Raw genomic sequence first — 21,175 nt, forward strand, 5'->3', positions numbered from 1 at the left:
CCCACACTCCTGCAGCTCAAACCTCTGCTCTACCCTATTGCTCCTCCACACTCGCTGGCCCAGTGAGAGTCTGCAGGGCAACCAGTTTCACAGATGCCCGCTCCACCCCACTCTCAAGGCCAGTGCTTCTGAGACGGAGCCAGCACCATCTCCCGCCCTCTCACTGTGCAGCCCCACCAGGTATCCTCTACTCGGGCTGTTCCTCCTTCTTGCTCCATGGCTGGCATGATGACAGAAATTCACCTGCTCACTCCAAGGATCCTGGGATCTTTCCTTCCTGCAGTCCAGGGCTGCCTGTGTGGCTGATGGCTGCAGGCTCACCTGAGAGGAAAGGGAGATGTTGCAGGATCAGGGAATGTAGCAGCTTCAGCTTCCTGCTCTCTGCCCTGTCTGTCCAGAGGGAAGCTGGGTCCTCTCAGGATAAGCGTGAGGCTCAGCCCTTGGCCAAAGGCTGAGTACCCAGGACAGAAGTACATTAGGTCTTTGAGCCCCAAGCAAGTACCTTAGTGTGGGTTCAGAGGCCAGAGAAGCGATTTTTACTTCTAAATGAGGTGGGGTCACCTGGAGGTGGGGTCACCTGAGGGTATCCCAGGCTGTTCCTGGTTCATTAAGACAACTTTGGGGTAAAGGGATTGACAAGGAGGAAACACACACATGCACACGCGCACACACACTCGCGTGCACACACACACATGCACACACACACTTGCGTGAGCAGGGAACCAGCCACTGTCTACTTCTAGAATCCCTCCCAAGAGCAGAAAGCCTGTTACTTTGGTCCTCGGGATGGTGGACATGTCCCCCGTCTCCACGAAGTAGATCCTCGTTATGTGATCCGGGAGACTCTATAGACCCAGGTCTGCCTGGCTTTGCTGTCTCCACCATGAAGGGCATTGGGGGCCGGGCATTCTCATGGAGGAAGGAATTCAGCTTCATCACATGTGCTGGAGAAGAAGAAGACATTCGCTGGGAACCAGCCTGGCCAGTGAGGATGAGGCAGGGCAGGGTGGGCGTCACTCACTCTGTATGGCTGACTCGCAGGCCTGGCTCACCAGCTGGAAGATGGTGGCAAGGGACTGTGGTTCTCCCTGAAAGGAGGACATGGCTTTGGTGCCCATGGCTGGTGCCAATAGGGAGTCCCAGTGTCTGGAATACGGCCATCACCCACCTTCTCTCCTCGTTCACCTTTGGACCCCGGTAGGCCCTGTGGCAGGGGGGTAAAGGAAAAGAGCTATCAGCGTGGAGACAAGACCACGCTGCAGGCATGGCAACATGTGGCAATCTTGACTCCACCCTGATGCGGTGCCAAGGTCCCAACCCAGCTACCAAGGTCTAGGAATGTATGTCCTCAGCTCCAGCCCAGAGTGAGCAAGTGAAGCTGGGCATCCACATCAGGAACGGCTCCAAGGGGGATCTAGAGTGATCTGCAGAGAACCTATCTCCAGCTGTACATTTTGTGCTGGGGCGGGGCGGGGATGCGAGCAGAGGCTCCAAACAGCTGGAACGCTGCCTTGAGAACAGACTCTCCCTTGGCCCGGAGGCAGGCCTGGGCCAAGAACTCCTACGCATCCTGCTTCTTCCTTTACATCATGCCCACACTACGGAGCCCTCTTAAGTAAGGGGCCCTGAGCTGCTGGAACCTTATTCCTCCTGATTGAAGGCTAAGGTGGTGGCCTCCCAGGGAGCTAGATCCCCCAAAGTCAGCTGCTGCCTCCTTCCAATTCTGTACCCCCACGGAAGCTAGGAGAAGCTCTGGACCCGCAGATCTTCAATCATGGAGCCCCTGAACCTGCGCTTGCACCATCCCCGTCACTTGGCTGCCTTGCTGGAAGGTAGGGGGTACTTACTGTGGGCCCCACTGCCCCTGGGGGTCCTCGCTCCCCATTGGTGCCTCTGGTCCCTGCCGAACCCTGGAACCCCTGCAAAAAATGCAGCTATCAGAGTTTAGGTCCCAAGGAGTCTGTTCCCTTCCCCAGACCTGGTTTGATATCCAGGGTCCCATTGTCCCGCAAAGTTAACCCTAGCTACTCTCAGACCTTGCCCCCTTCTCTCCATCATGTTCCAGGTCCTGTCCCCAAACCAGTGTCTCTGACAAAACATTAATCTTTATTCAGAGCTAAGGGCAGATCCCTCCAGCCCCGTCTCCAGCACCCAGAACAAACCCTACCTCTGTTCGGTACTTAGTACAGACATTCCGACCCTCACTCAGCATCCAGGGTAGACCACCCACCCCTCACCCAGCTGTCCACTAGTGTTTATGGTGCACTGAGATGCCTCCAACAGGCTCTGGTGGAAACACAGTGGGCTCCCCCCAACCCCGGAGAGTAGTCCTTGCAGTATATCCCCGTAAGTCTCAGCTGCCAGCCTGAGGTACCCTCTCAGAGGTTCACTGGGTACAAAGCTCAGGGTGAAGAACCCCTGGGATTGAGGAAGGAGTCTTCTCAAGGTGAGAAAGCTCCAGCTTTTCTGCAGAGTCACAGGGCTGCCTTTGATGTCCCTGATGCTGGAACAGCTGTAGGAACATCATCACTGTCTAGCTGGTCTACGGGCTAGCCGCCTACCCGGACCAGGCCCAGTCAGGAGTCCTGACACTCCTGCCCTGGAAAGTTAGATACGATTGGGCCTTTACAGGGTCTATTCCCCTAAGAACCTGCTCCAGGGGCAAAGGTCTTTTCTAGGGTAGAGTTGTGGTGCTCTTAGGTACAGACACTCAGACGGCAGCAGAGCCCCATGGAAGGCCACAGCAGGAACAAATCCCTCCTCTAAAGTGTACAGTAGCAGGTGACGTTCAGCGTTCAGTGCCTTTTTCCCAAACCAGCTGTCCAGCTCCAGGGAGCCTCGAGGAGTCCGGGCAGAGCCTACCCTGGGGCCAGGTGGTCCAGGCAGGCCAGCAGGTCCCTCCAGTCCCCTCATCCCCTGGTGGGCAGAGGAGGGAAAAACTGAGATGGGGGCTTATATCCGTCCTTGTCTTTTATGGTGCCCACCCCAGAAGCCGCTGATACACTCTTCTCACTGGTAGTTCTCTCCTACAAATGTGATGCCCCTTGGGTCCAAGCCAGTACTGTCCCTAGAAGGTGACCCACCCTGAAAAGCTGGGATGTACAGTTGCCCCAGCTCTGATTAGAGGAGCTGCCTCCCTTCACCCCACCCCAGGGCGACACCATTTATCCTTAGTGTGGGCTGAAATAGCTTTCTTCCTAGCCAGACCTTAGGGAGCAGGGAAAACGCAACCCCAGGTGGAGGAAGAAGGCTTTCCACCTCCTCGATCCCCATAGCCTTTTTCTCTAAGACTCTGCCTGGGCCCACTCTCTCCCACACATCATCCCGGACCTGGAGCCAGTACCTTTGGTCCCTGTAGGCCAGTTTTCCCAGGAATGCCTTGCTGGCCAGAGAGGCCCTGGAAGGGAACAAAGATAGTCCACCAGGCAGGGACCAACATCATATGTAGAAGAGAGTCCTACCCATATCCCCGCCGTCACCCTGACCCGTTACCTGCAAGCCCGGGAGTCCATGATCTCCCTTCTCCCCTTTGACTCCTGGGGGACCCTGGAGGAGAAGATGAGCTGAGAGACAGGGAGAAGAGACGAAGCAGAAGAGGATGGGTACAGAGTAGTACCTACCATGGGTCCCTGGACTGTGCGACCCTGGGTCCCCGGTGACCCCTGCTGACCTCCAGGGCCTTCGGGTCCTGTCTGTCCAGGTGGTCCTGGCTCTCCCTGGAGACACAGGAAGCAATGGAAGGACCGAGAAGGCATGTCCCTGTCCCTTCGTACTCACTACCTGCCCTCAGCACTGTCCACCACCCTGTGGTTTTCATAGTAGGCCACAGGTACCGTCACCGGAGAAGAAAAGTCCCCTTGTGCCTACCCTGAATGGATCCTGCTGGGACCCTGTCTGTAGGGCACAGTCAGCCCCCTGGCCACTTATCCAGAGCCACAAACAAGCCAAAATTGAGTCAGGATTTGAAGCCAGTTCCTCTGCCACACCCCTATTCAGTTCTCCTATCTGCTCTGGTTTCAATGGGACTTGGAGAGGAAATGTGCCCAGAAATCACCGAGAGGAGAGAAGGAACTTAGTGGGCTGCCACATGGGGCCAAAAGGGGCATCTTCTTAAGCTCTGACGCCCAAACACCAAACTCAGTTCTCACTAGATATCCAAGCTCTAAGGGATGGTGACACCAGACATATTTAAACTGAGCTTAAGGGGAAATACTTCCAAATTGTTTTTTTTTTATTAAGCAAATCAGTGTTCCAAATAGGATACAGCAAACTGCTCAGTCTTATTAATGCACAACTATAAATAAAACTCTGGCATACAGAGCAGTGCCACATACTAAACAGTGGTGAGGGCTATCACCATGCTGGCTTCGTAATGATGCAAGAGTACTTAGCATGTGGGGAAACAACAAAATTAATAGTAAGTTGCTTCAAGAAGAAAATTGCTTGATCATGTCCATAACCACTGAACAAATAATACACATTTTATTTACTGTCTGTTTGATTTGTTTTTTCTAAGTTCAAATAAATTAGGATTAAAGGAATCTTGTTATCACATGAAAATGAATATCTGTTTTAGTATCTGAATTGGCGCTGCATTTAATTAATTACTATTAAGCCAAGACATCTGTACTATCACATGATACCATTTGACAGAGTTCTGAATTACTTGCCAAGTAAGAAAAAGAAACCAGAGTTGTAAACATTGGGCAGGAGAAGAAAAAGTAACTATGTAGGTGATCTTATGTGAATCTAAAAAACATGGATTATAAAATATACCACAAATAAGACATGTAAGAAGCTTGGATACAAAAGTAACCAACAGGGAAAGAGCCTGTGTATAAACCACAAGAGAAGCTGTAATGAGAACAAAGATGGCCACTTTCGCTAGCAACAAAAAGAAACAATATTTAGGCATGAACCCAAGCCTGTCAACAAACAGGACGCCATGCTCCTGGATGAGAAAATGCAAATTCTGCAATACCACTTCTTCCTAAATACAGCTCTAACCTGAACTTGGTTCCAATGAAAACACCAACTGTATTTCCCAGTCTAGGGACAAGCGATTTCTACAGTCCACAGTGAATCAGCAAAGAGAACCAGCAACATTCTGGAGAGGGACCAGACTGGGCTGGCAAGATGGCTCAGTGGGTAAAGGCAGGGTCCTCCTGCTGCATGTCAGATCAGGCACACAGCTCCTGTACTTCACAAGACCTACCTTAGGCCCCGGGTGTCCCTGCTGTCCTGGAGTGCCGTTCCTTCCAGGGAGGCCCTGTAAAGATACAGACAGGACTGAATAGAACCCTATCATAATCCTCAGTTCCACTCAGGTCCCCCGCCGACACCCAGCTTTCTTCAGTTCTGGACTCCTGTCCGTGTTGCTGAGAGGAACAGGATCCTCCAACATCAAAGGTGTCCTTACTGCCCTCCCCTTCACTGCTGGGCACCCAGATTCAGGCAGATCTGAGGTCACACCCTGGGCCTTTATACAATGAGGCCTGGGGACAGCCAAGTGCAAAGTAAGTGCCCTTGATAGGTGTACTGTGACCTCTGACTCGGGAAGCATTGCCACTGGCCAGAAGCCTTGGGCTTGCAGAGAAAGGACCAGAGAGGTATGACCATCCTCTGAGGACCAGTACCCAGGGCAGAGCTGCCTGCAAGGCGATGGTTCGCAGTTTGCCATATCATAGCCCACCAGCCACCACCAGCACAGTCCTGGAGACCAGGGGGATCTGGGCTCAATCTGTCAGGAATATTGAAGAAACTCTTGATTTCCTGGCAGAGAAAGGCCAGTATCTGCTCACAGATGGAGGACATATACAAGAGAGAAAAGCTCAACCAGTGTGCAGAGGGGTTAGCCAGACTGGGCTTCTGGGCCTGATGGCCATAGAAGAAACATAAGGAAGTCTGTCCTCTGTGTAACATGGCTGGGGAGGGCTGCTGGTGGGCTTGGCTTCCTGAAAGCTTGTGTGAGGTGGTGTGGGAGGTCCATCAACCACTCTGCCTCCTCCAATGACAGCAGAAGTCCCTGGTCACACCCAGGGAAGGAGACACTGGACTCACCGGAGGGCCTTGGGGCCCTGGTGGTCCAGGGGTCTCAGATGAGCAGGCACAGGAAGAAGGGAAGGCTGGGCATGTCTCTCCATCCCTCTGGAAGAAAAGAAATCATTTTCTCAATGGACCCCCCCTCCCCTCTGGATCTCATCTGATCGTAAGACTCAGCATGTCCAAAGGACACCTGACTCTAGGGAGCGTCTAGAGTCATCACCAGAGGTGGGGCAGGTCAGAATGAAGGCTGCAAAATCCTGTGTGTGCAGCAGGCTCAGTGTGCCCCTCCTGGATACCCACATGAGTGCTATATCTCCTTTTTTCTGCTCTACTCCCAGGCTCCTGGCATGGCCAAGTTCAGCATGAGCCCTTAAGGGACTAATGAGGATAGCTAAGTCCCCAGCAGACCTAGGATGGCTCCACAGCCTCCCTGAATGAGCTTCCGCCTGGACCTGTAGCGAAGGGGGAACAACTTCTCCTTAGAGCTGACCAGGGACTTCTAATTGACACGTAGCTGTTATGGGTGGAAATGGGATGTCCTGCACATGTTCTCTTCGGGCCCCTGACCACCTCGTCCAGAAAGTCTGCTTTTATCTCTCTCAGCAAGGGTCCAGACAGGCCATCTTCACAGACTCTGGCCCTTAGTGGTTCTCTCACAGGGCCAAGGGACAGTGTCCAGGACCTTGCTGCCACCTACCAACGCAGGAAGCTCACAGCACTTGTCCTTGTCTGCCCAGGTGTCACTGCACACGATTTGCAACATCTGGAGCTGGAACTGTGTAGCAGAGGGAAAATCAGCCTCATAGGCAGAGCCCACCCGCCCCATGAGACAAGGCCCAGACTCACCGTGGCCGAGCTGCTCCGTGGCCCTCTGGCCTTGGCTAGCCTCCCTAGCGTGATGAAACCAGCTGTGGGAGGGCTGCCAGGATCCCCAATAGGCCGCTCAGCCACCTTCCGACAGTCCACGTAAAGTCTGACTTTGGAGTGGCCCACAGCCACGTGGACCTGTAGAAACCATAGTGAGTTTCCAACCCCACACCAGGTCAAAACCAGATTAAAGGGGTCCAGCACATAGGGCCTGGGGTCAGGTCCCAATTCCACTCTGGGACCTACTGGGGCCTCAGCTTCCCCAGGGGAAGTTACTGCAGGAGCCTCCCAAAGAGAAGAATTTGCTCTCTGACCCAAATTAAGAAGGGAAAATCATAATAGAGAATCATCAGGGTCAAAGGCCCTAGATGGATCAATGTTTGACTCTCAAGGGAGACAACCACATGCAGGGAAGGCCAGGCCAGAGGGTCAGGGTCTGCAGGGCTCGGGCAGACAGTTCCCAGGACCTTGTGGAAGCTTCCGAAGAAAACCTTCTTTGCATCCTGCAGGTCAAAGGTGACCTCCTGCAAGGCTGCCCTGGGATCATGGTTGAAGTAAGTCAGAGACTTTCTGCCAGCTGCCAGGGAGGATAGGGAGCAGAAGAGAATGGTAAGCGGGAAGACACTGGCAATGACAGAACAAAGGGCTGACCCAAGGTCCAAGTAGGGCCCCCGTAATACAAAGACACGGTGATATTCAGGATATATGCTCTGGCTGAAGATGGGCTTTCATGCCTAGTTGCCTGGGGGAACCCACAGTTTGGCCGGGGGCTGGCATCCTTATTGCCTTGAGATGAAGAAGATAAGCAGGGGCCCCATCCCTCCCAACCACCAAGGGTGATACGGGGCCCAGAGTCACCATCCAGCAGAACCCCAACGATGGGCTGGAAGTCCTCGGCCATCATCTGCCACAGCGCAAAGGCTTCTCGGGGTGTCTCAGGGAGTAGGCGCACAAGGAAGACAATGGTGTGCTCTGGTGGCAGAGTTGCTGGGTAGATATCACTGGAGAGACAGGGGATGGGAACAGGTAGATATCACTGGAGATACAGGGGATGGGAACAGGTAGATATCACTGGAGATACAGGGGATGGGAGCAGGTAGATATCACTGGAGATACAGGGGATGGGAGCAGGTAGATATCACTGGAGATACAGGGGATGGGAGCAGGTAGATATCACTGGAGAGACAGGGGATGGGAACAGGTAGATATCACTGGAGAGACGGGATGGGAGCAGGTTTTAGAGGACTGAGCTCAGGTCTTCCTGTCTCGGTTTCTCCATAAGGAACACGGGAGTGTAGCAGAGCATCCCCCTACCCAAAACTGTTAGTGTTCAAGAAGAAGTCCCCAGGCCTCTGGTCCAACAGACCCTCTACTCCCCAAAACCAGGCCAAGGCTACAGTGGAAGTCACTGTGCAAGGGCTGCTGAGCCCCTTACGCTCAGTGGCACTGTAGGTTAAAAGGGGCCTGATCAAGGAGACTCTGGAAGGAAGGTTCCTGGAACAGTCCTGGGACTCAAGAGCTGCTCCCACTGAGTATATATGCTGAATTATCAGACTGGGCAGTGGAGAAATCCATGCCCATGCTGATCTAGGCTCTCTAAGGGCAGAAGAAGGGCAAAGAATGGGGTCTTGAGTCACTCAGTAAGACTATTCTTACCAGTCTGCAATCTTTCTATTTAACCTTCGTCTGCTCTTAGGACAAAAGCCAAGAGCTAGAGAAATACCACCTCAGTCATGATCCTATAGTTCATTCTTCTTAGAGACAGGAACTCACAACATAGCCAGGGCTGGCATTCGACTCACACTGATCCTTTCTTGGCCTCCTGAGTTCTGGGATTCCAGGTGCCGCCACACATAGAACGACACTACAATTCTCTAAATAAATCACAGGGCCTCACAAGTGCCTCCCTCAGGCAGCCTCTCCCCTCCACCACAAGAAAGGATTCCTCTACTCTCAGCAGCTAAGTGAGCACTCTGAGGAAGCTAGTTAATTATCCCGCCCTCTTTTGGAGTCTCAGGAAGGCAAATAGAGAGAGAGAGAGCTCCAGGAAGGAACAATTAAGGGAAATCACTACTGGGAATGTGGGCAGCTTTGGTTTAGGCTGTGGTAAGAGTAGAGACAGGAACAGCAAGTATCAAAGACAAGGGGGAGGGAAGAGGCTGGTGAAGGGAACCAAGAGACAGTCATTGAGATGAGGGGCAGCCAACTATGCCAAACCTACACGAAGACCAGGGACACTTGATGACAAGGTCAAGCACAAAGTACCTGTGGCAATGGCCACGCCTGCCTCAAAGGACACGTCTCAGGAGAAAATGTAAAAATAGATCATGCAGATAGAAAAGCTCTCGACATCGCCGTCACTGAGGAAATGTAAAAATAGTGAGAAACCACCTCGCTGTCAGGAAAATAAAACCTACTGAGTGTTGGTGGAGCGAGGGGAGCCTTGAACAGTGTTGGGACTGTAAATTAGTGCAGCCGCTATGGGAAGCAGAAGGGAGGGTCCTCGAGAAATGAAATAAGAACTACCAAATGTGGCAAGTCCATTCCTGGCTACAAAGGAAATGAGGTCAGACTTAGTGGTCACTGTAGCCAAGAAATGGAATCGGCCAGCATGCCCGTCAAATTTTGAGTGAGAGATGGATCCAGGCTCTGAGGACAGAGTGGTATGTATACCCTCAGTGTAGGAACAGTAGGAATAATGGATGGGAAGACTATTGAGATGCCCAGAGAAAGAAGATCGTGAGGAACTGGAGTGTGGTATACAGAGGACCATCACCAGCAATGGTTTTACAGTAACGCAATAATAAATGTTGGAAGAGATCGCTATTTACCCTTATCTAACCATTAACTAATCCATGCAGCTATAGAAAAAGATGGTGATCTTGGTGGGTCTCAGCTGAGTGGACAGGAAGGACATCTCTAACCCCTCTTCTGCTTGACCAGACGGCTTCTGCATCTACCTGCCCAAAGTTTCTAGTGGTTCTTATAGAGGAACTTGAACAAGGAGAAGACCCCCAGCTTGCTGCCTGCACCTGGACCCCAAACTGCTGTGGGAGCCCCTGGGGCCATGCTCTGTCTACCCAGGGCCTCCTTTCTTGTTCATGGGAGCATGTGACGATCCGAGCTTTCCAGCGCTCCTTGCATACTTCTCTGAGGCCTTATTTATACTTCTGTTACATGCCCGGGTCTCAGTTCTTTCAGGATGTGGGAAGAGAGCCTGCTGCTCTGTCACACTGTGTGCATCAAAGTTCAGGTTAATGACTTGTGCATAGGGTAAACAGAAATCGGTGTCTCCTAGATAACAGGGACCTCATGTGCCTTCTCATGACTTCTTGGAAAGCACCCACTTCTCACAAACCAAGGATGGTAGTAGATTTGCCCGTCAGGCTACAAAGCGGAGGGAACGGTGCCATGGCTTATATGCAGAATTTTCTGAATGTGAATGATCCCTGAGCTACATATGGAAAAGACCCAGGCATGGTTTCAAGTCATGCTGGGCACAGAGCCTACTCCCACACACAAGGCTTCATTAATCTGTCAAATGAGAATTTCTGGAGTATATAGGGCTGAGGCCAGCCAGTCTATGGTTTGCTGACATGATGTCAGAGGCTAGTCAGTTATGGGCCAGGGTCATGGCAGAGCCACAAAGTATGTGGCAGGCCCCGTGTTAACTCTCCCTACCCCATTTTGTTCTCTCTCTCTCTCTCTCTCTCTCTCTCTCTCTCTCTCTCTCTCTCTCTCTGTTTTGTGAGACAGGGTTTCTCTGTGTAGCTTTGGAGCCTGTCCTGGCATTCACTCTGTAGTCCAGGCTGGCCTCGAACTCACAGAGACCTGATTGCTTCTGCCTCCCGAGTGCTTGGGATTAAAGGTGTGCGCCAACATCGCCTAGCGCACAACCTCTTCTTGCATTGCGGTTCCCTCTGCCCCTCGCACCTGGCTCGCCGCATCAGCTGCGCATCCTTGAAGAGCGTGAAGGTGGGGGCCTCACCCAGGGCCGAGGGTTCCATGGCCACACCTCGAATAGAGGCATACTCCTTTGCCACGAGACCAAAGGCCACCATCAGGTCAAACCCTGGTGGAACAGGGAATGGAACAATCAGGAAAGAGGGAGGGACAGGGCAAAGATTCGACTTGGAGGGGGGGGTGGCAGGATGTCGAAGAGAGGGCCTCAGAAGATGGCCTGGGATGGGGTCACCAGAATGAGAGGCTGGAGCAGGGTCTTAGAGTGGCCATGGGCCCAGCACTGCTCCACCCTCCAGAGGAGAATCTAGCCCCTTTCTATCCAGGCTGACATCTATCCCTGCTTCCCTTCCTCTATTCCAGTTCTGACAGTGGGGAAATCGCTCACCCAAATGCTCCAGCTTGGAAAGCCGTATACAGGACACAGTGGAACCCCTGACACTCAGAGCCAGTCACCTGCCTCATACACCTACCAAAGAGTACCCACACTCTGCTCCAAACCAGCTCCAAGTTTGTTCCCTTTAAGGAAGACCTGGGTGAATTCCCCTCTAACCAACGTAGACGTTTCAAGCAGCCCCTTTTGTTTCTTGTAGCCTGAGGACTCTTTAGGGTCCAGACCCCAGCTATAAGCTGAGCTGGCATACGAGTCACTGGGATGATTAGTCTCATGGTGGATCCTTCAAGTACCAGCTCCTTTTATAGCATTAATTGGCACAAATCAGAGAGTGAAATCACATAGGAATTTGGTGTTTAACTGTACACCACCAGACTCAAGGGTGCAGAGGCTCAACCTTTCCGAGGCCCATTTTAAGGAAGCAGCTGTGCCTGCTCATCTGTCCACTGGCCCTGCATTCCATGGGTCCTACCACCCACGGATCTCACCACTCACCATCCCTGCCAGCTTCAGGGAAGTGGAAGCCCTAGGCAGACTCTCTTGCTGGGATTCAGGTGAGATACAGCCTTCACATCACAAAGCCTCTTTGTCCACTCAGTACTTTTAAGGCCCTTGCTGGATAGAATCCCCTGGCATGCCTCATGTTAAACATCTGTTCTCCACCCTCTTGCATAGTGTTTATGAGGATTCCAGGCTTGGCATGACTTACCCCAGATGCCTGACTGCAGGGAGCCACCTAGGGCCCAAGTGGCGCTAGCCAGCTCTGCCTCTGCCCTGCACATGCCCATACTAACTTTGGATGAAGCAAAAGTAAAACTTCCCTGACAGCCTTGTGGGCTACCTGAAAAGGTAGAGGCCTCGACCAGCACCTTGTGGTTGATCCTGGATCGTGAATGCTCTGCCCCAACCTTGGAAGAGTCAAGCAAAGCAGAGGAGGCAAACAACAGAGCACAGCTGACAGAGACATACAGGACATACCTGAGAGGGAACTGTCCGAGTTCAGGGCTGGGCAGGCTGCTGGGAGGACATGGAGGGTCCAGTGAGTCACACCTAAGCTAGTCCAGCTACCAAAAGGACTGCTTCGTGGGCCATTTCAGGCCTTCTGTGAGCACAGCTGGACCTGCACACGCCCCACTTCCCTCCCTTTGCAATGCCCACCCTGCCGCTCCATCCCTCCCAGCCATGCGGGGATCTCACCGAGTGAGCCGGTATCCCTGCCTACCCTGTGCACCCAGGGCCAAAGCCAAGGTTCCACTGGGGACCGTACACAAAAAGTTATGAGCCCAAACTAAGCCCCAGGCACCAGATGGTAGGGCCAGGGAGATGACTGGGTACAGCAATTAGCACAGGCCTGGGGGAGGAGATACAGGCTGCCCCTAAGCCAGATACAAGGCAGATGAAGCCACAGCCAGTGTTCCAGTCACAGTGGCCATCCACTGAGCATTGAGGAGCCAATCATCGTAGGTGTTTGGGCTATGACTGGATAATCCAAGATGGGATATTATAGCTGGGGCAGTGAGCTTCATGGATGCTCTCAGGTGACTACTCACAGCTGAGCCTGGCCTTGTGGATTGGAGGATACCAGGCCACCAGAGACCTGACTATATCCTGTGGCCTCAAAGGTAGGTCTCTCCTGGTTAGAACTCTCCATCCATTCCCCGGTCACTCTGATCAGCCCGCTCTACTTATTTTGGGCACCCCACTCCCCATGGCCTCTCCAGTCTGTGTTGGGCCTGGGACCTCACTAGCTCTAGGGTGCACTGGCTTCTGAGGTCTTACTAGCTATGAGGTCTCACTGAGTGAGATCTGGCCAGTCTGAGATCTGACCAAATCTGAGGCCTGACAGAATCTAGCTGGACCTTGAGTCTGGCGTGGGTTTGGGGTTTAGAGGGAGTCTCAGTCTTGGTGCCTACCAACCTGTGCGGCAGGTGGCGGACACTGCCATACTCTCTCCTGCTCCATAGACGGCTGAGACCAGGACCCTGTACTTGGTGGCAGACAGCAGGTCAGGAAGTACAATGTGGCTCCTGGTGCCTGGCACAGAGATCTGCGGGGGAGGAGGCCTCTGAGCCTTCCCTCTTAAGCTGCCTTCTCCTTCTCTGTCCCTCTTTCCCTCTATAAAGAAGCTGCTACCCTCAATCGATAAGGTAAAACCAGCACCTAAATCCCCGGGTGGCTCACCGATTTCTCTGGTCCAGAGCCTGAGGCCGGTGCATAGTTGAGCCGGTAATGCAGGACATGGCCACTAGGTGGTGTCCAGCTGACCTGCAGGCTGTTGGGGGTCTCCGAGGACAAGACCAGGCTGGATGGGGGGTTCCTGCTTGCTGAGGCTATCCAGTAGTACAGACAATGTGGAATTCAAGGCTCTCAGAATGGAAGTACCCACAGCTAGAAGGCCAGCCAGCCAGCCAGTCCTTCATCATTACCTTATACTCTGCCCTGCCCAACCCTAACAATGCCTGCTGATGAGTCCCCTGATATCCCTAGAAGGTCTTACACAGAGGCTGTCTACCCATGCTGGGGAATTTGGACCTCAGCCACTTCAAGAGCCTGTACCCTTTGTGGGCTCAGATCCAACGGTCCAGCCCAGGGTCTTAGGAACTCAGGGAGTCTGCTTGCCAGTGGGAGTATGAGGTCCTGGGCACGTGGATCCAGGAGGGTCTGGGTCCCCTCTGTGCTGCTCCTGTACCAAGCCCATCTGAGTGCAGGAGAGGCCACCTACTGGGGATGTAGCGGAGGGACACAGGGTCGCTGCGAGTGCCGTCCCTGTAGTAGGCAAGGATGGTGATCTCATACTCCACATGACTCATCAGGCCAGGTAAGATGGCTGTGTCAAGGGTCCCTGGGACAGAGATCTAAAGAAAGGAGAGTCCAGAGGCAGGATCACAGGCTATGGCAGACAGGTATTCCCAAGATACAGGACTTGGATGGACACAGAGTCTAAGTCTTGCATGGTTTGGGGATCTAGGGCCATAGGAATTTCTCTGAAAGGTCTTCTGCCCCCTGTTTCCTTACCTCATGGGCCTTCCCCTCTCCCAAGGGCGTCCACTTGATCTGATAAACAAGTACACCAGACAAGGCAGCAGCCACCCATGACAGCTTGACCGCATCTCCTGGGAGCTCCACCACAGACAGCTGGCTAGGGCTGGGAGCCTTCTCTGGAAGACAGGGATAGAAATGGAGTATAGGGTGCTGACCTAAGAGTCCATCGTACTGAGGAGTGTCCCTGGCCCCTCGTCTCTTGGCAGACCTTACATCACTGTACAGACACTTGTACCCACCTGGCCTAGCACAGCCAGCCAGACACCCAACATAGGCCCTTCAGCAGGACATAAGGACACAGTCCAGCTCCTCCTAGCCTTGATGTTATTGACTCACTTGTGGTCACATGGCCGGTCAGCACAGAGGAGCCACCCCCGAAGTAAAAACAGGTGACTCGGATGGTGTACTTGGTAGAGGAAGAAAGGGGGCCCAGGGTGGCTGAGGTAGCATTCCCAGGAACCTGAGTCTGTGGGAGGTAGACAGGCAGACCAATCAGGCACATGAGCCCCTGACAGGATAGGGACCTAGGCTCAGGATCTACAGCCAAGGCTAGCCTGCAACTCTCAAAATAGGATCCTCAGAATGTTCCCTTAGTGGAGACTCCTTTCCCTGTCTCACCTTTCAACCCCACAAGCCATTCTGCCTTTCAGTCTGGTGTGGACACAGTCTCAGCATTGACATCACTATGCATGTGTGTATGTGTATGTGTCCTTGCTTCAGGTCTTCCCCAATTCCTGCCAGACACAGCCCCTTGAGGATTGGGGCATAATCAATACTGTGTCCCTTGCACCATCTCAAAGGTTATCTAAAAGGAAGCTAAACAGATATGGACTGAAGGTGTCCACAGGGAAGAAGAAGGATGAGGGGTGAGGCCACCAGTGCCTGTGGGAATGCCGAATCTAAGATTCTGGGTCCCCCAGGATGCCCTTGGGACTTTTGGGCCCCTGCTCTTACCTGTCCAGAGTGGCTGCCATCACTAGAGACATAGCTGACCTTGACCAGGCGCACGGGTCTCTGGGCTTCCCAGGACACACAGGCTGAGTTGTAGCTCACATCTGAGAAGCTCAGGTGTCTTGGGGGCCCCAGGGCAGCTGCAGAGCATAGCAAGGCCTCAGGAGCTGGCATCCCTACACTTGGGACTTGGAAAAGGTAAGAAGTGCTGGGACTGAGGAGCATATGGGGCATCTGGAGTTAGCTGTGGTCTCCTACCCTGGAGGGAGCTAAAAAAAAAAAAAAAAAAACAGAGCAGGGAGCCATGTGGTGGTGGTGCACACCTTTAACCCCAGTGCTCGGGAAGCAGAGGCAGGTGGAGCTCTGTGAGTTTGAGGCCAGCCTGGTATACAAGAGCTAGTTCCAGGACAGGCTGCAAAGCCATAGAGAAACCTTGTCTCAAAAAAACAAAAGCAAAAACAAAACAAAAACAACAAAACAAACAAACAAGCAAAACAGAGCAGGGTATCTGTTATGTGGACGCATAACCTGGGAAGAATACTCACTGGTCCTGGCACTGATGCTCCGGACCTCACTGGCCTCTGGTCCCCGAAGGCTCTGCACTGAAACCTCATAGTCACGGCCCGGCTCCAGGCCTTCCAGCAGTACCTCAGGCTGTCCCACATGTACCTGGCAGGGACACGGCAACACATGTCTCAGCCACCAAGCCCCACCATCTGTCCCGCCTGTCTCCCTTTTCCCACCTCTCACCTCTCTCCTTTGCTCCTCCCCAGGGGAGGCAGTCAGCAAGTACTGCACCAAGTACTGAGTGGCCCCAGCAGAGGGCTGCCAGGTGAGGTGGAGGGTTCTGGGTGTCGCTGAAGCCAGGGTCAGTGCCCCAGGTGGAGGCAGGGGTGCTAGGGGGGATGGCCATCCCATTAGGGTAATCTTAGGGGTGTGACACATGCAGAACTCATAAACATGAACAAAGAAACCCTTCCCCCCATAAGACTTTCAATAGGTAGGGATGTACAGATGGGCACAGTCAGGTAGACAACCACCAATCAGAGCACTTGTCTCAAATGTCAGCGGGCTTTGGTTTTCAGCTCACAGTTCTGGGGGAGCCAGATAATCCTGCTGGCCTAGAGCAATTTGCTACAAAGGTAGTGAGTGATGTAATCTCCAGGTTGAAAGAACCCCCCCCCCCTCTCTCTCTCACACACACACACACACACACACACACACACACAAAGCCATCTCTGTGAATGACCAGAAGATGCAGATCCAGAGGCAGACAGCAGAGTTGAGGTTGCCAGGGCTGGGTGAAGAAGGACCAGGGGTACCAATGAAATGATCTATGATAGCCTTGAATATACTGTGCTTTTTTGTTTATTCATATTTCTGTCTTTTAAGACACAGTTTCTGTTTGTAACCCTAGGTGTCCTGGAACTCATTATGTAGACCAAGCTGGCATTGAACTTAGAGATCCATCCACCTGTCTCTACCGCTCTAGTTCTGGGATTACAGGTGTGTGCTACCACACCTGGCAAAGTCCTGAATATACTAACAGCCATCAATTGCACCCTGTAAGTGGGTAAGTGTGGGCATATGAGTTCTCTCTCAGTGTAGTTGTCAGCCAGGAATCATGGTGGGTCCACCAACAGCTGAGAGCTAGTGGCCTCAGCCATGGGCTATGGTTGCTAGACAGGATGGGAGCCCTAGGACACCTTAAGCAGCAGTAGTAAGGCACGATGTGTGACACCACTGTGTTTGAAAGAGGATACCAGGGTCAGAGAGGCTTGGAATGGTGGCTCGTGGGAACACTCTAGACCCAGAGCTGCCTATAGTTATGCCCTGATAGAGTAGTCCAAAGGGGCAGGACTAGACAAAGGTCACCCCTCTACCTGTGGTTGCCCAGCCTTGCAGGCTCTTGCCAAAACCACTCTCATAGACAGGAAACACGGAGACCATGTATTCTGTGTTGGAGGTCAGGTTTCGAAGCTCCATGGATGAGACAGGCCCCTCCACCACCACCTGGGCAGAAAAATCCCGTCAACAGGGTGTACTTGGGGGGCATGGTCCCATCATCTTGAAACATTCGGTCCCAAAACAGAGCAGAGCAGCACCAGGTACCATGGAGACAGGAGAGACAGTGGAACAATCCATGTCTATCAATATGCCATCAAAACCACATCTGGGTGTCTTCAGTCACTGCTTAGCGCTCCCCACTCTGACTTGGTCTGGTTGGGTACAAGTCCACCCCCTTGGCTTTCCTGCCTCATATGGACTTAGTCAGCTGGAGACCTTTATTCTAGTGCCCATCCACAGCTCAGCAGAGACCACCTGAGCCAGGCTGGCAGAGTCCTGCCAGCGGCCCAAGTTCCCAAGAAGAGGTTGAACCAGGGGACCCCCTCTTACCTCCTTGGGGGCACCACCCCTAGAAGGCTGCCACACAATTAGATACTTAAGGGGTGGGTATGAGGCCGGAGTCCAAGACAGGTGGACACTGGATGAGGTGACGTGGGTGAGGACAAGTCTGGTGGGCACGGGGAGGGGATCCAGGGCCAGAGTAGCCGCTGCTGGTTTGACTGTGGGGAAAGGTAGTTAGGGAGCAAGCAAGCGCATCTATTTGCTCCCCCTGGTGGCCATGTGCAGGATGGCTAGGAAAATTCTCCCAACATAGCCCAAGGACAGACATTCCCCCTGGTTTAGTACAAGCCATGAAAACTGGCCAGGTGTAGCCTCGGTCACTGTGGGGCTGGATCCTTACCTGGGCCCCTGCCCTGGATCTTTTGGCAAACGAGGCGGCTGAGCAGAGCAGCTAGGGTGGCCAGCTGGGGGAAGTCCAGCACGTTGTGGACGGTGATGTCCAGTGGCTGGGAGGCCAGGAGTTTCAGTTCCGCCTCATCGGCGTTCTTCACACCTGCTTTGGGGAAGTGCGTGCCAACAGGTGGCCAACAGAGTGTGCCACTCAGAGGTTCTCATCATGTTTACACGCAGTGCCATAGGGGAGAGACCTGCCAGAGTTCCCAACATACCAGAGGACACACACGGAAGCCAAATGTCCTAGATCCCATGGGATCTCAATGGGACCTAGGAATGAGCCAGGGGAGGCCGGTTTGCTTAATTCTGGGAGCTCTGGGAAGTGGGCCAGACTATGTGGGTGCTGGCGACAGGTGTCCATAAAAGAGGGGACTCCTGGGTAGAGAAGGGCTCCGAGAGCAACCCCTACACTTGAAGTTCCCTTCCCCATCAAACATAGGGCAGTGAGTGTGGTTGATGTCCCAGAGAGCACCAGGAACAATCCTTGCGTGGGGAGCAGATGGAGAAGGTAGAAGAGCTGTCAGACACAAGGACAGCTACCAGGCAGGGAACCCGCTTGAAGGCTACCTGCAGTGTGAGCTGAAGGGCTGCAAGGAGTTAGGGGAGTGTCACAACAAAGTGGGCAGATGCTGCTGCAAGGTGCCCTCTGGCCTCTATGGGTGTGGAAGCTGCCGGTCACCTAGTTTTTTCAGCAGAGGTGGTGAAGCCCAAATACAGATGTGTCTGTGACCCAGAGCCCACCCAGCCATGAGCATTCCAACTAGGGCACGGGCACTGTGCAGGCTCACCCACAACAAAGACATCAATGTCCTGATCCTTAAGAATCCGGGCAGCTGTGCGCACATCATCCTGGGACTTGCCATCCGTCACCAGAATCAACACCTTGGCTGCCTCTGGACGGGCACCTGCTGCTGGCTTCAGGTTCTGCCCCAGTACATGGGTTAGGGCGAGGCCTTAGGAACATGAGGGACAAAGTGACAGGCAACCACTCCCTCCTCGGGTGCCTTCTCCACCACAGCTGCTCCCACATTTGATCCCAGGGCTCTCTGTTCACACGTCTTGTCCATCCTGCCTTGCCAGACTAAAGACACCGATCAGGGACAGCGCCTGCTGTGGAGGGTACCCAAGGCCCAGCAAGGCCATGCCTATGTCTCCTAAGAAGCCACCTGTGAGACTGACAGTCCAGCTGAGCGGGACCCAGACAGAAGCTGCCTATGATCAGCGTTGACACTTGATCTCAACAAGGTGCCCAAAGTTCTACACTTTTGCTGAAGGTTGAGGTGGGTGGTGCAGGTGGAGTTTGCTCTCTAAAGTGTGAAGTGGGGCTCAGCACCTGCCCATCACACAAATGTTCAGGGGTGGAAGGGGATCAAAAGGAGGTTGGCCAAGGGGCTTCATAATAGCCAAGCCTCAAGGCCCAGGACTTACCTGTGAATGTGTTTCCTCCCCTGTACCGGAGGCTGTGCACTGCTGCCAGCACCTGCTCCTTGGTGTGGAAGGAGTTCAGGTCCCACTCGGTCTGGGGGTCTCCACTGTACTGAGTCAGACCTGGGGGTGGACTTTGACTGCTCAGGGTGTTTTGTTTGGTTTGTTTATTTTGGTTTCTTTCTCTCTTTTTCTGCAGCCCCAGGGAAAGCATGCTAGGCAATATTGTACTACTGCACCCTCAATGCCAGGACTATTTTGAAGACCATGTCTACAGAGTTGCCTGCTCTGAGCACAGCCATTGGTGGCTCCACTTCTAGGAAAAGACACATTTTCAGGGTCCAAGGCTCTCCTAGGGGGTATCATCAGAGGGGCTGACTGGGAGTCAGTCATTCCTGCAGACTATAACAGCAGCCCTGGTTCACCGGGAAAGTGAATCAGTCGCATGACCCAATCCAGATCAAGTAGGCTTCCATCGGCCTGGTTTCTCAACTCTCTTCATAGGCTGCTGGACTTTGGGAGGCTATAGCATTCCCTATCCTGTTATGAGGGCAGCTGCCAGCCTTCTGCTGGCTTAAGAGGTCCAATCTCCCCCAAGGGCAAGATAAAGGAGGTGGTACCCACCTACTTGGACTTTATCTGGTCCTATTTCAAAAGGTGTGATGATGCTGGCCAGGAAGTCTTTGACCTGCTGGAAGTGGCTGTGGCCGATGCTCCAGGACCCATCCACCAGGAAGATTATATCGGTAGGAGTTGGTGGTGTACAATGGAACTGGGGTTCAGCTGGGGCAGGTAAGAATGAGTGAGGTATTGGGTGAGGCTTATGGCCTCCCCAGGACACCTGAGGTATTGTAGACCTGACTGAAAGCCTCAAAATACCCTTCCCTGAGATCTTGGGGGTCAGAGTTTCCAAGGACTTTGTATTCCCCTAGATTTAGAAAAGCCCTCTTGTATCCTAGTTTGGGGTTTCAACTCCTCTAAGTACCCTCAAAGAGGGCTGATCACAGTCTCAGGTCTAGGGGTCACCTCTGCCTTCCAAGCCCCTGGCAGCATTATGTCTGAACCTGACAATTTGGTCCCTGGGCTGAGCAGGCTCCAGCACCCACATTTCCAGGCCTGGCTGCCTGTAGGTGGCCACCAGTCATGGGTAGGGCTGTTAGCACCACAGACAGTCCGAACTGGGTAAATTGGCAGGAAGACCAGGGAAGGCAGTAGCAATCAGGAACTACTTCTGTGACCTCAGAATCTTCCATCACCCTAGAGTTCTTTGTGTATAACATGCTCCCTGGGGCCCCTGATAATTTGACACAGATTGCTCCTGGCAGGTCTCATGAGATTTCTAAACACAGCCAGGTAGACAATTCCTCTGTGGTTTCTGATGCTCAGTCTAAAGTGGGGGGGCAAGGCATGTCTGTAAGACCCTCAATAGTGGGGCAACATTGTAGCAGAAGACCCAATCCATAACAACATATGGGGCACAGGGCCTGACATGAGGGAGTAATGCCCAAATCTGAGCACAGAAGTCTTCCCACAGTTCTGTTTCTGGTGAAGAAGGTAGTGTCCTCCTGATGCAAGGCAGACAGGCGAGGAGATGGCCTCACTTAATCTGATCCCACAGAACACAGTCGTCACCTTACCTAGCTGCTCTCCCTTTCCCACAGAGTCTGCAATGTGGCTCTGCCTCTCCAG

The 21,175-nt window shown here is 53.1% G+C and overlaps 1 protein-coding gene across 1 annotated transcript in view; it reads right to left on the reverse strand.

Moving 5' to 3' along the window:
- Positions 1 to 247: 247 nt before the first annotated feature.
- Positions 248 to 21,175, reverse strand: part of Col20a1 (collagen type XX alpha 1 chain) — a 29,106-nt gene continuing 8,178 nt past the window's right edge. The window contains exons 5-35 of the mRNA XM_038331935.1: positions 20,111 to 20,269; positions 19,490 to 19,609; positions 18,850 to 19,014; positions 18,009 to 18,161; positions 17,657 to 17,826; positions 17,143 to 17,272; positions 16,010 to 16,155; positions 15,805 to 15,928; positions 15,263 to 15,399; positions 14,645 to 14,774; positions 14,282 to 14,424; positions 13,989 to 14,121; positions 13,448 to 13,596; positions 13,184 to 13,313; positions 12,245 to 12,283; positions 10,846 to 10,984; positions 7,771 to 7,913; positions 7,380 to 7,489; positions 6,892 to 7,050; positions 6,743 to 6,820; positions 6,061 to 6,147; positions 5,216 to 5,269; positions 3,621 to 3,716; positions 3,493 to 3,546; positions 3,344 to 3,397; positions 2,863 to 2,916; positions 1,848 to 1,919; positions 1,169 to 1,204; positions 1,022 to 1,088; positions 774 to 944; positions 248 to 321 (exon numbers count right to left, since the gene is read on the reverse strand). Of these exons, the coding sequence (XP_038187863.1) occupies positions 248 to 321; positions 774 to 944; positions 1,022 to 1,088; positions 1,169 to 1,204; positions 1,848 to 1,919; positions 2,863 to 2,916; positions 3,344 to 3,397; positions 3,493 to 3,546; positions 3,621 to 3,716; positions 5,216 to 5,269; positions 6,061 to 6,147; positions 6,743 to 6,820; positions 6,892 to 7,050; positions 7,380 to 7,489; positions 7,771 to 7,913; positions 10,846 to 10,984; positions 12,245 to 12,283; positions 13,184 to 13,313; positions 13,448 to 13,596; positions 13,989 to 14,121; positions 14,282 to 14,424; positions 14,645 to 14,774; positions 15,263 to 15,399; positions 15,805 to 15,928; positions 16,010 to 16,155; positions 17,143 to 17,272; positions 17,657 to 17,826; positions 18,009 to 18,161; positions 18,850 to 19,014; positions 19,490 to 19,609; positions 20,111 to 20,269 (3,476 nt within the window). The remainder of the gene's footprint in view (positions 322 to 773; positions 945 to 1,021; positions 1,089 to 1,168; positions 1,205 to 1,847; positions 1,920 to 2,862; positions 2,917 to 3,343; positions 3,398 to 3,492; positions 3,547 to 3,620; positions 3,717 to 5,215; positions 5,270 to 6,060; positions 6,148 to 6,742; positions 6,821 to 6,891; positions 7,051 to 7,379; positions 7,490 to 7,770; positions 7,914 to 10,845; positions 10,985 to 12,244; positions 12,284 to 13,183; positions 13,314 to 13,447; positions 13,597 to 13,988; positions 14,122 to 14,281; positions 14,425 to 14,644; positions 14,775 to 15,262; positions 15,400 to 15,804; positions 15,929 to 16,009; positions 16,156 to 17,142; positions 17,273 to 17,656; positions 17,827 to 18,008; positions 18,162 to 18,849; positions 19,015 to 19,489; positions 19,610 to 20,110; positions 20,270 to 21,175) is intronic.

The sequence above is a fragment of the Arvicola amphibius genome, chromosome 5, assembly GCF_903992535.2.
Source record: "Arvicola amphibius chromosome 5, mArvAmp1.2, whole genome shotgun sequence".
Lineage (NCBI taxonomy): Eukaryota > Metazoa > Chordata > Mammalia > Rodentia > Cricetidae > Arvicola > Arvicola amphibius.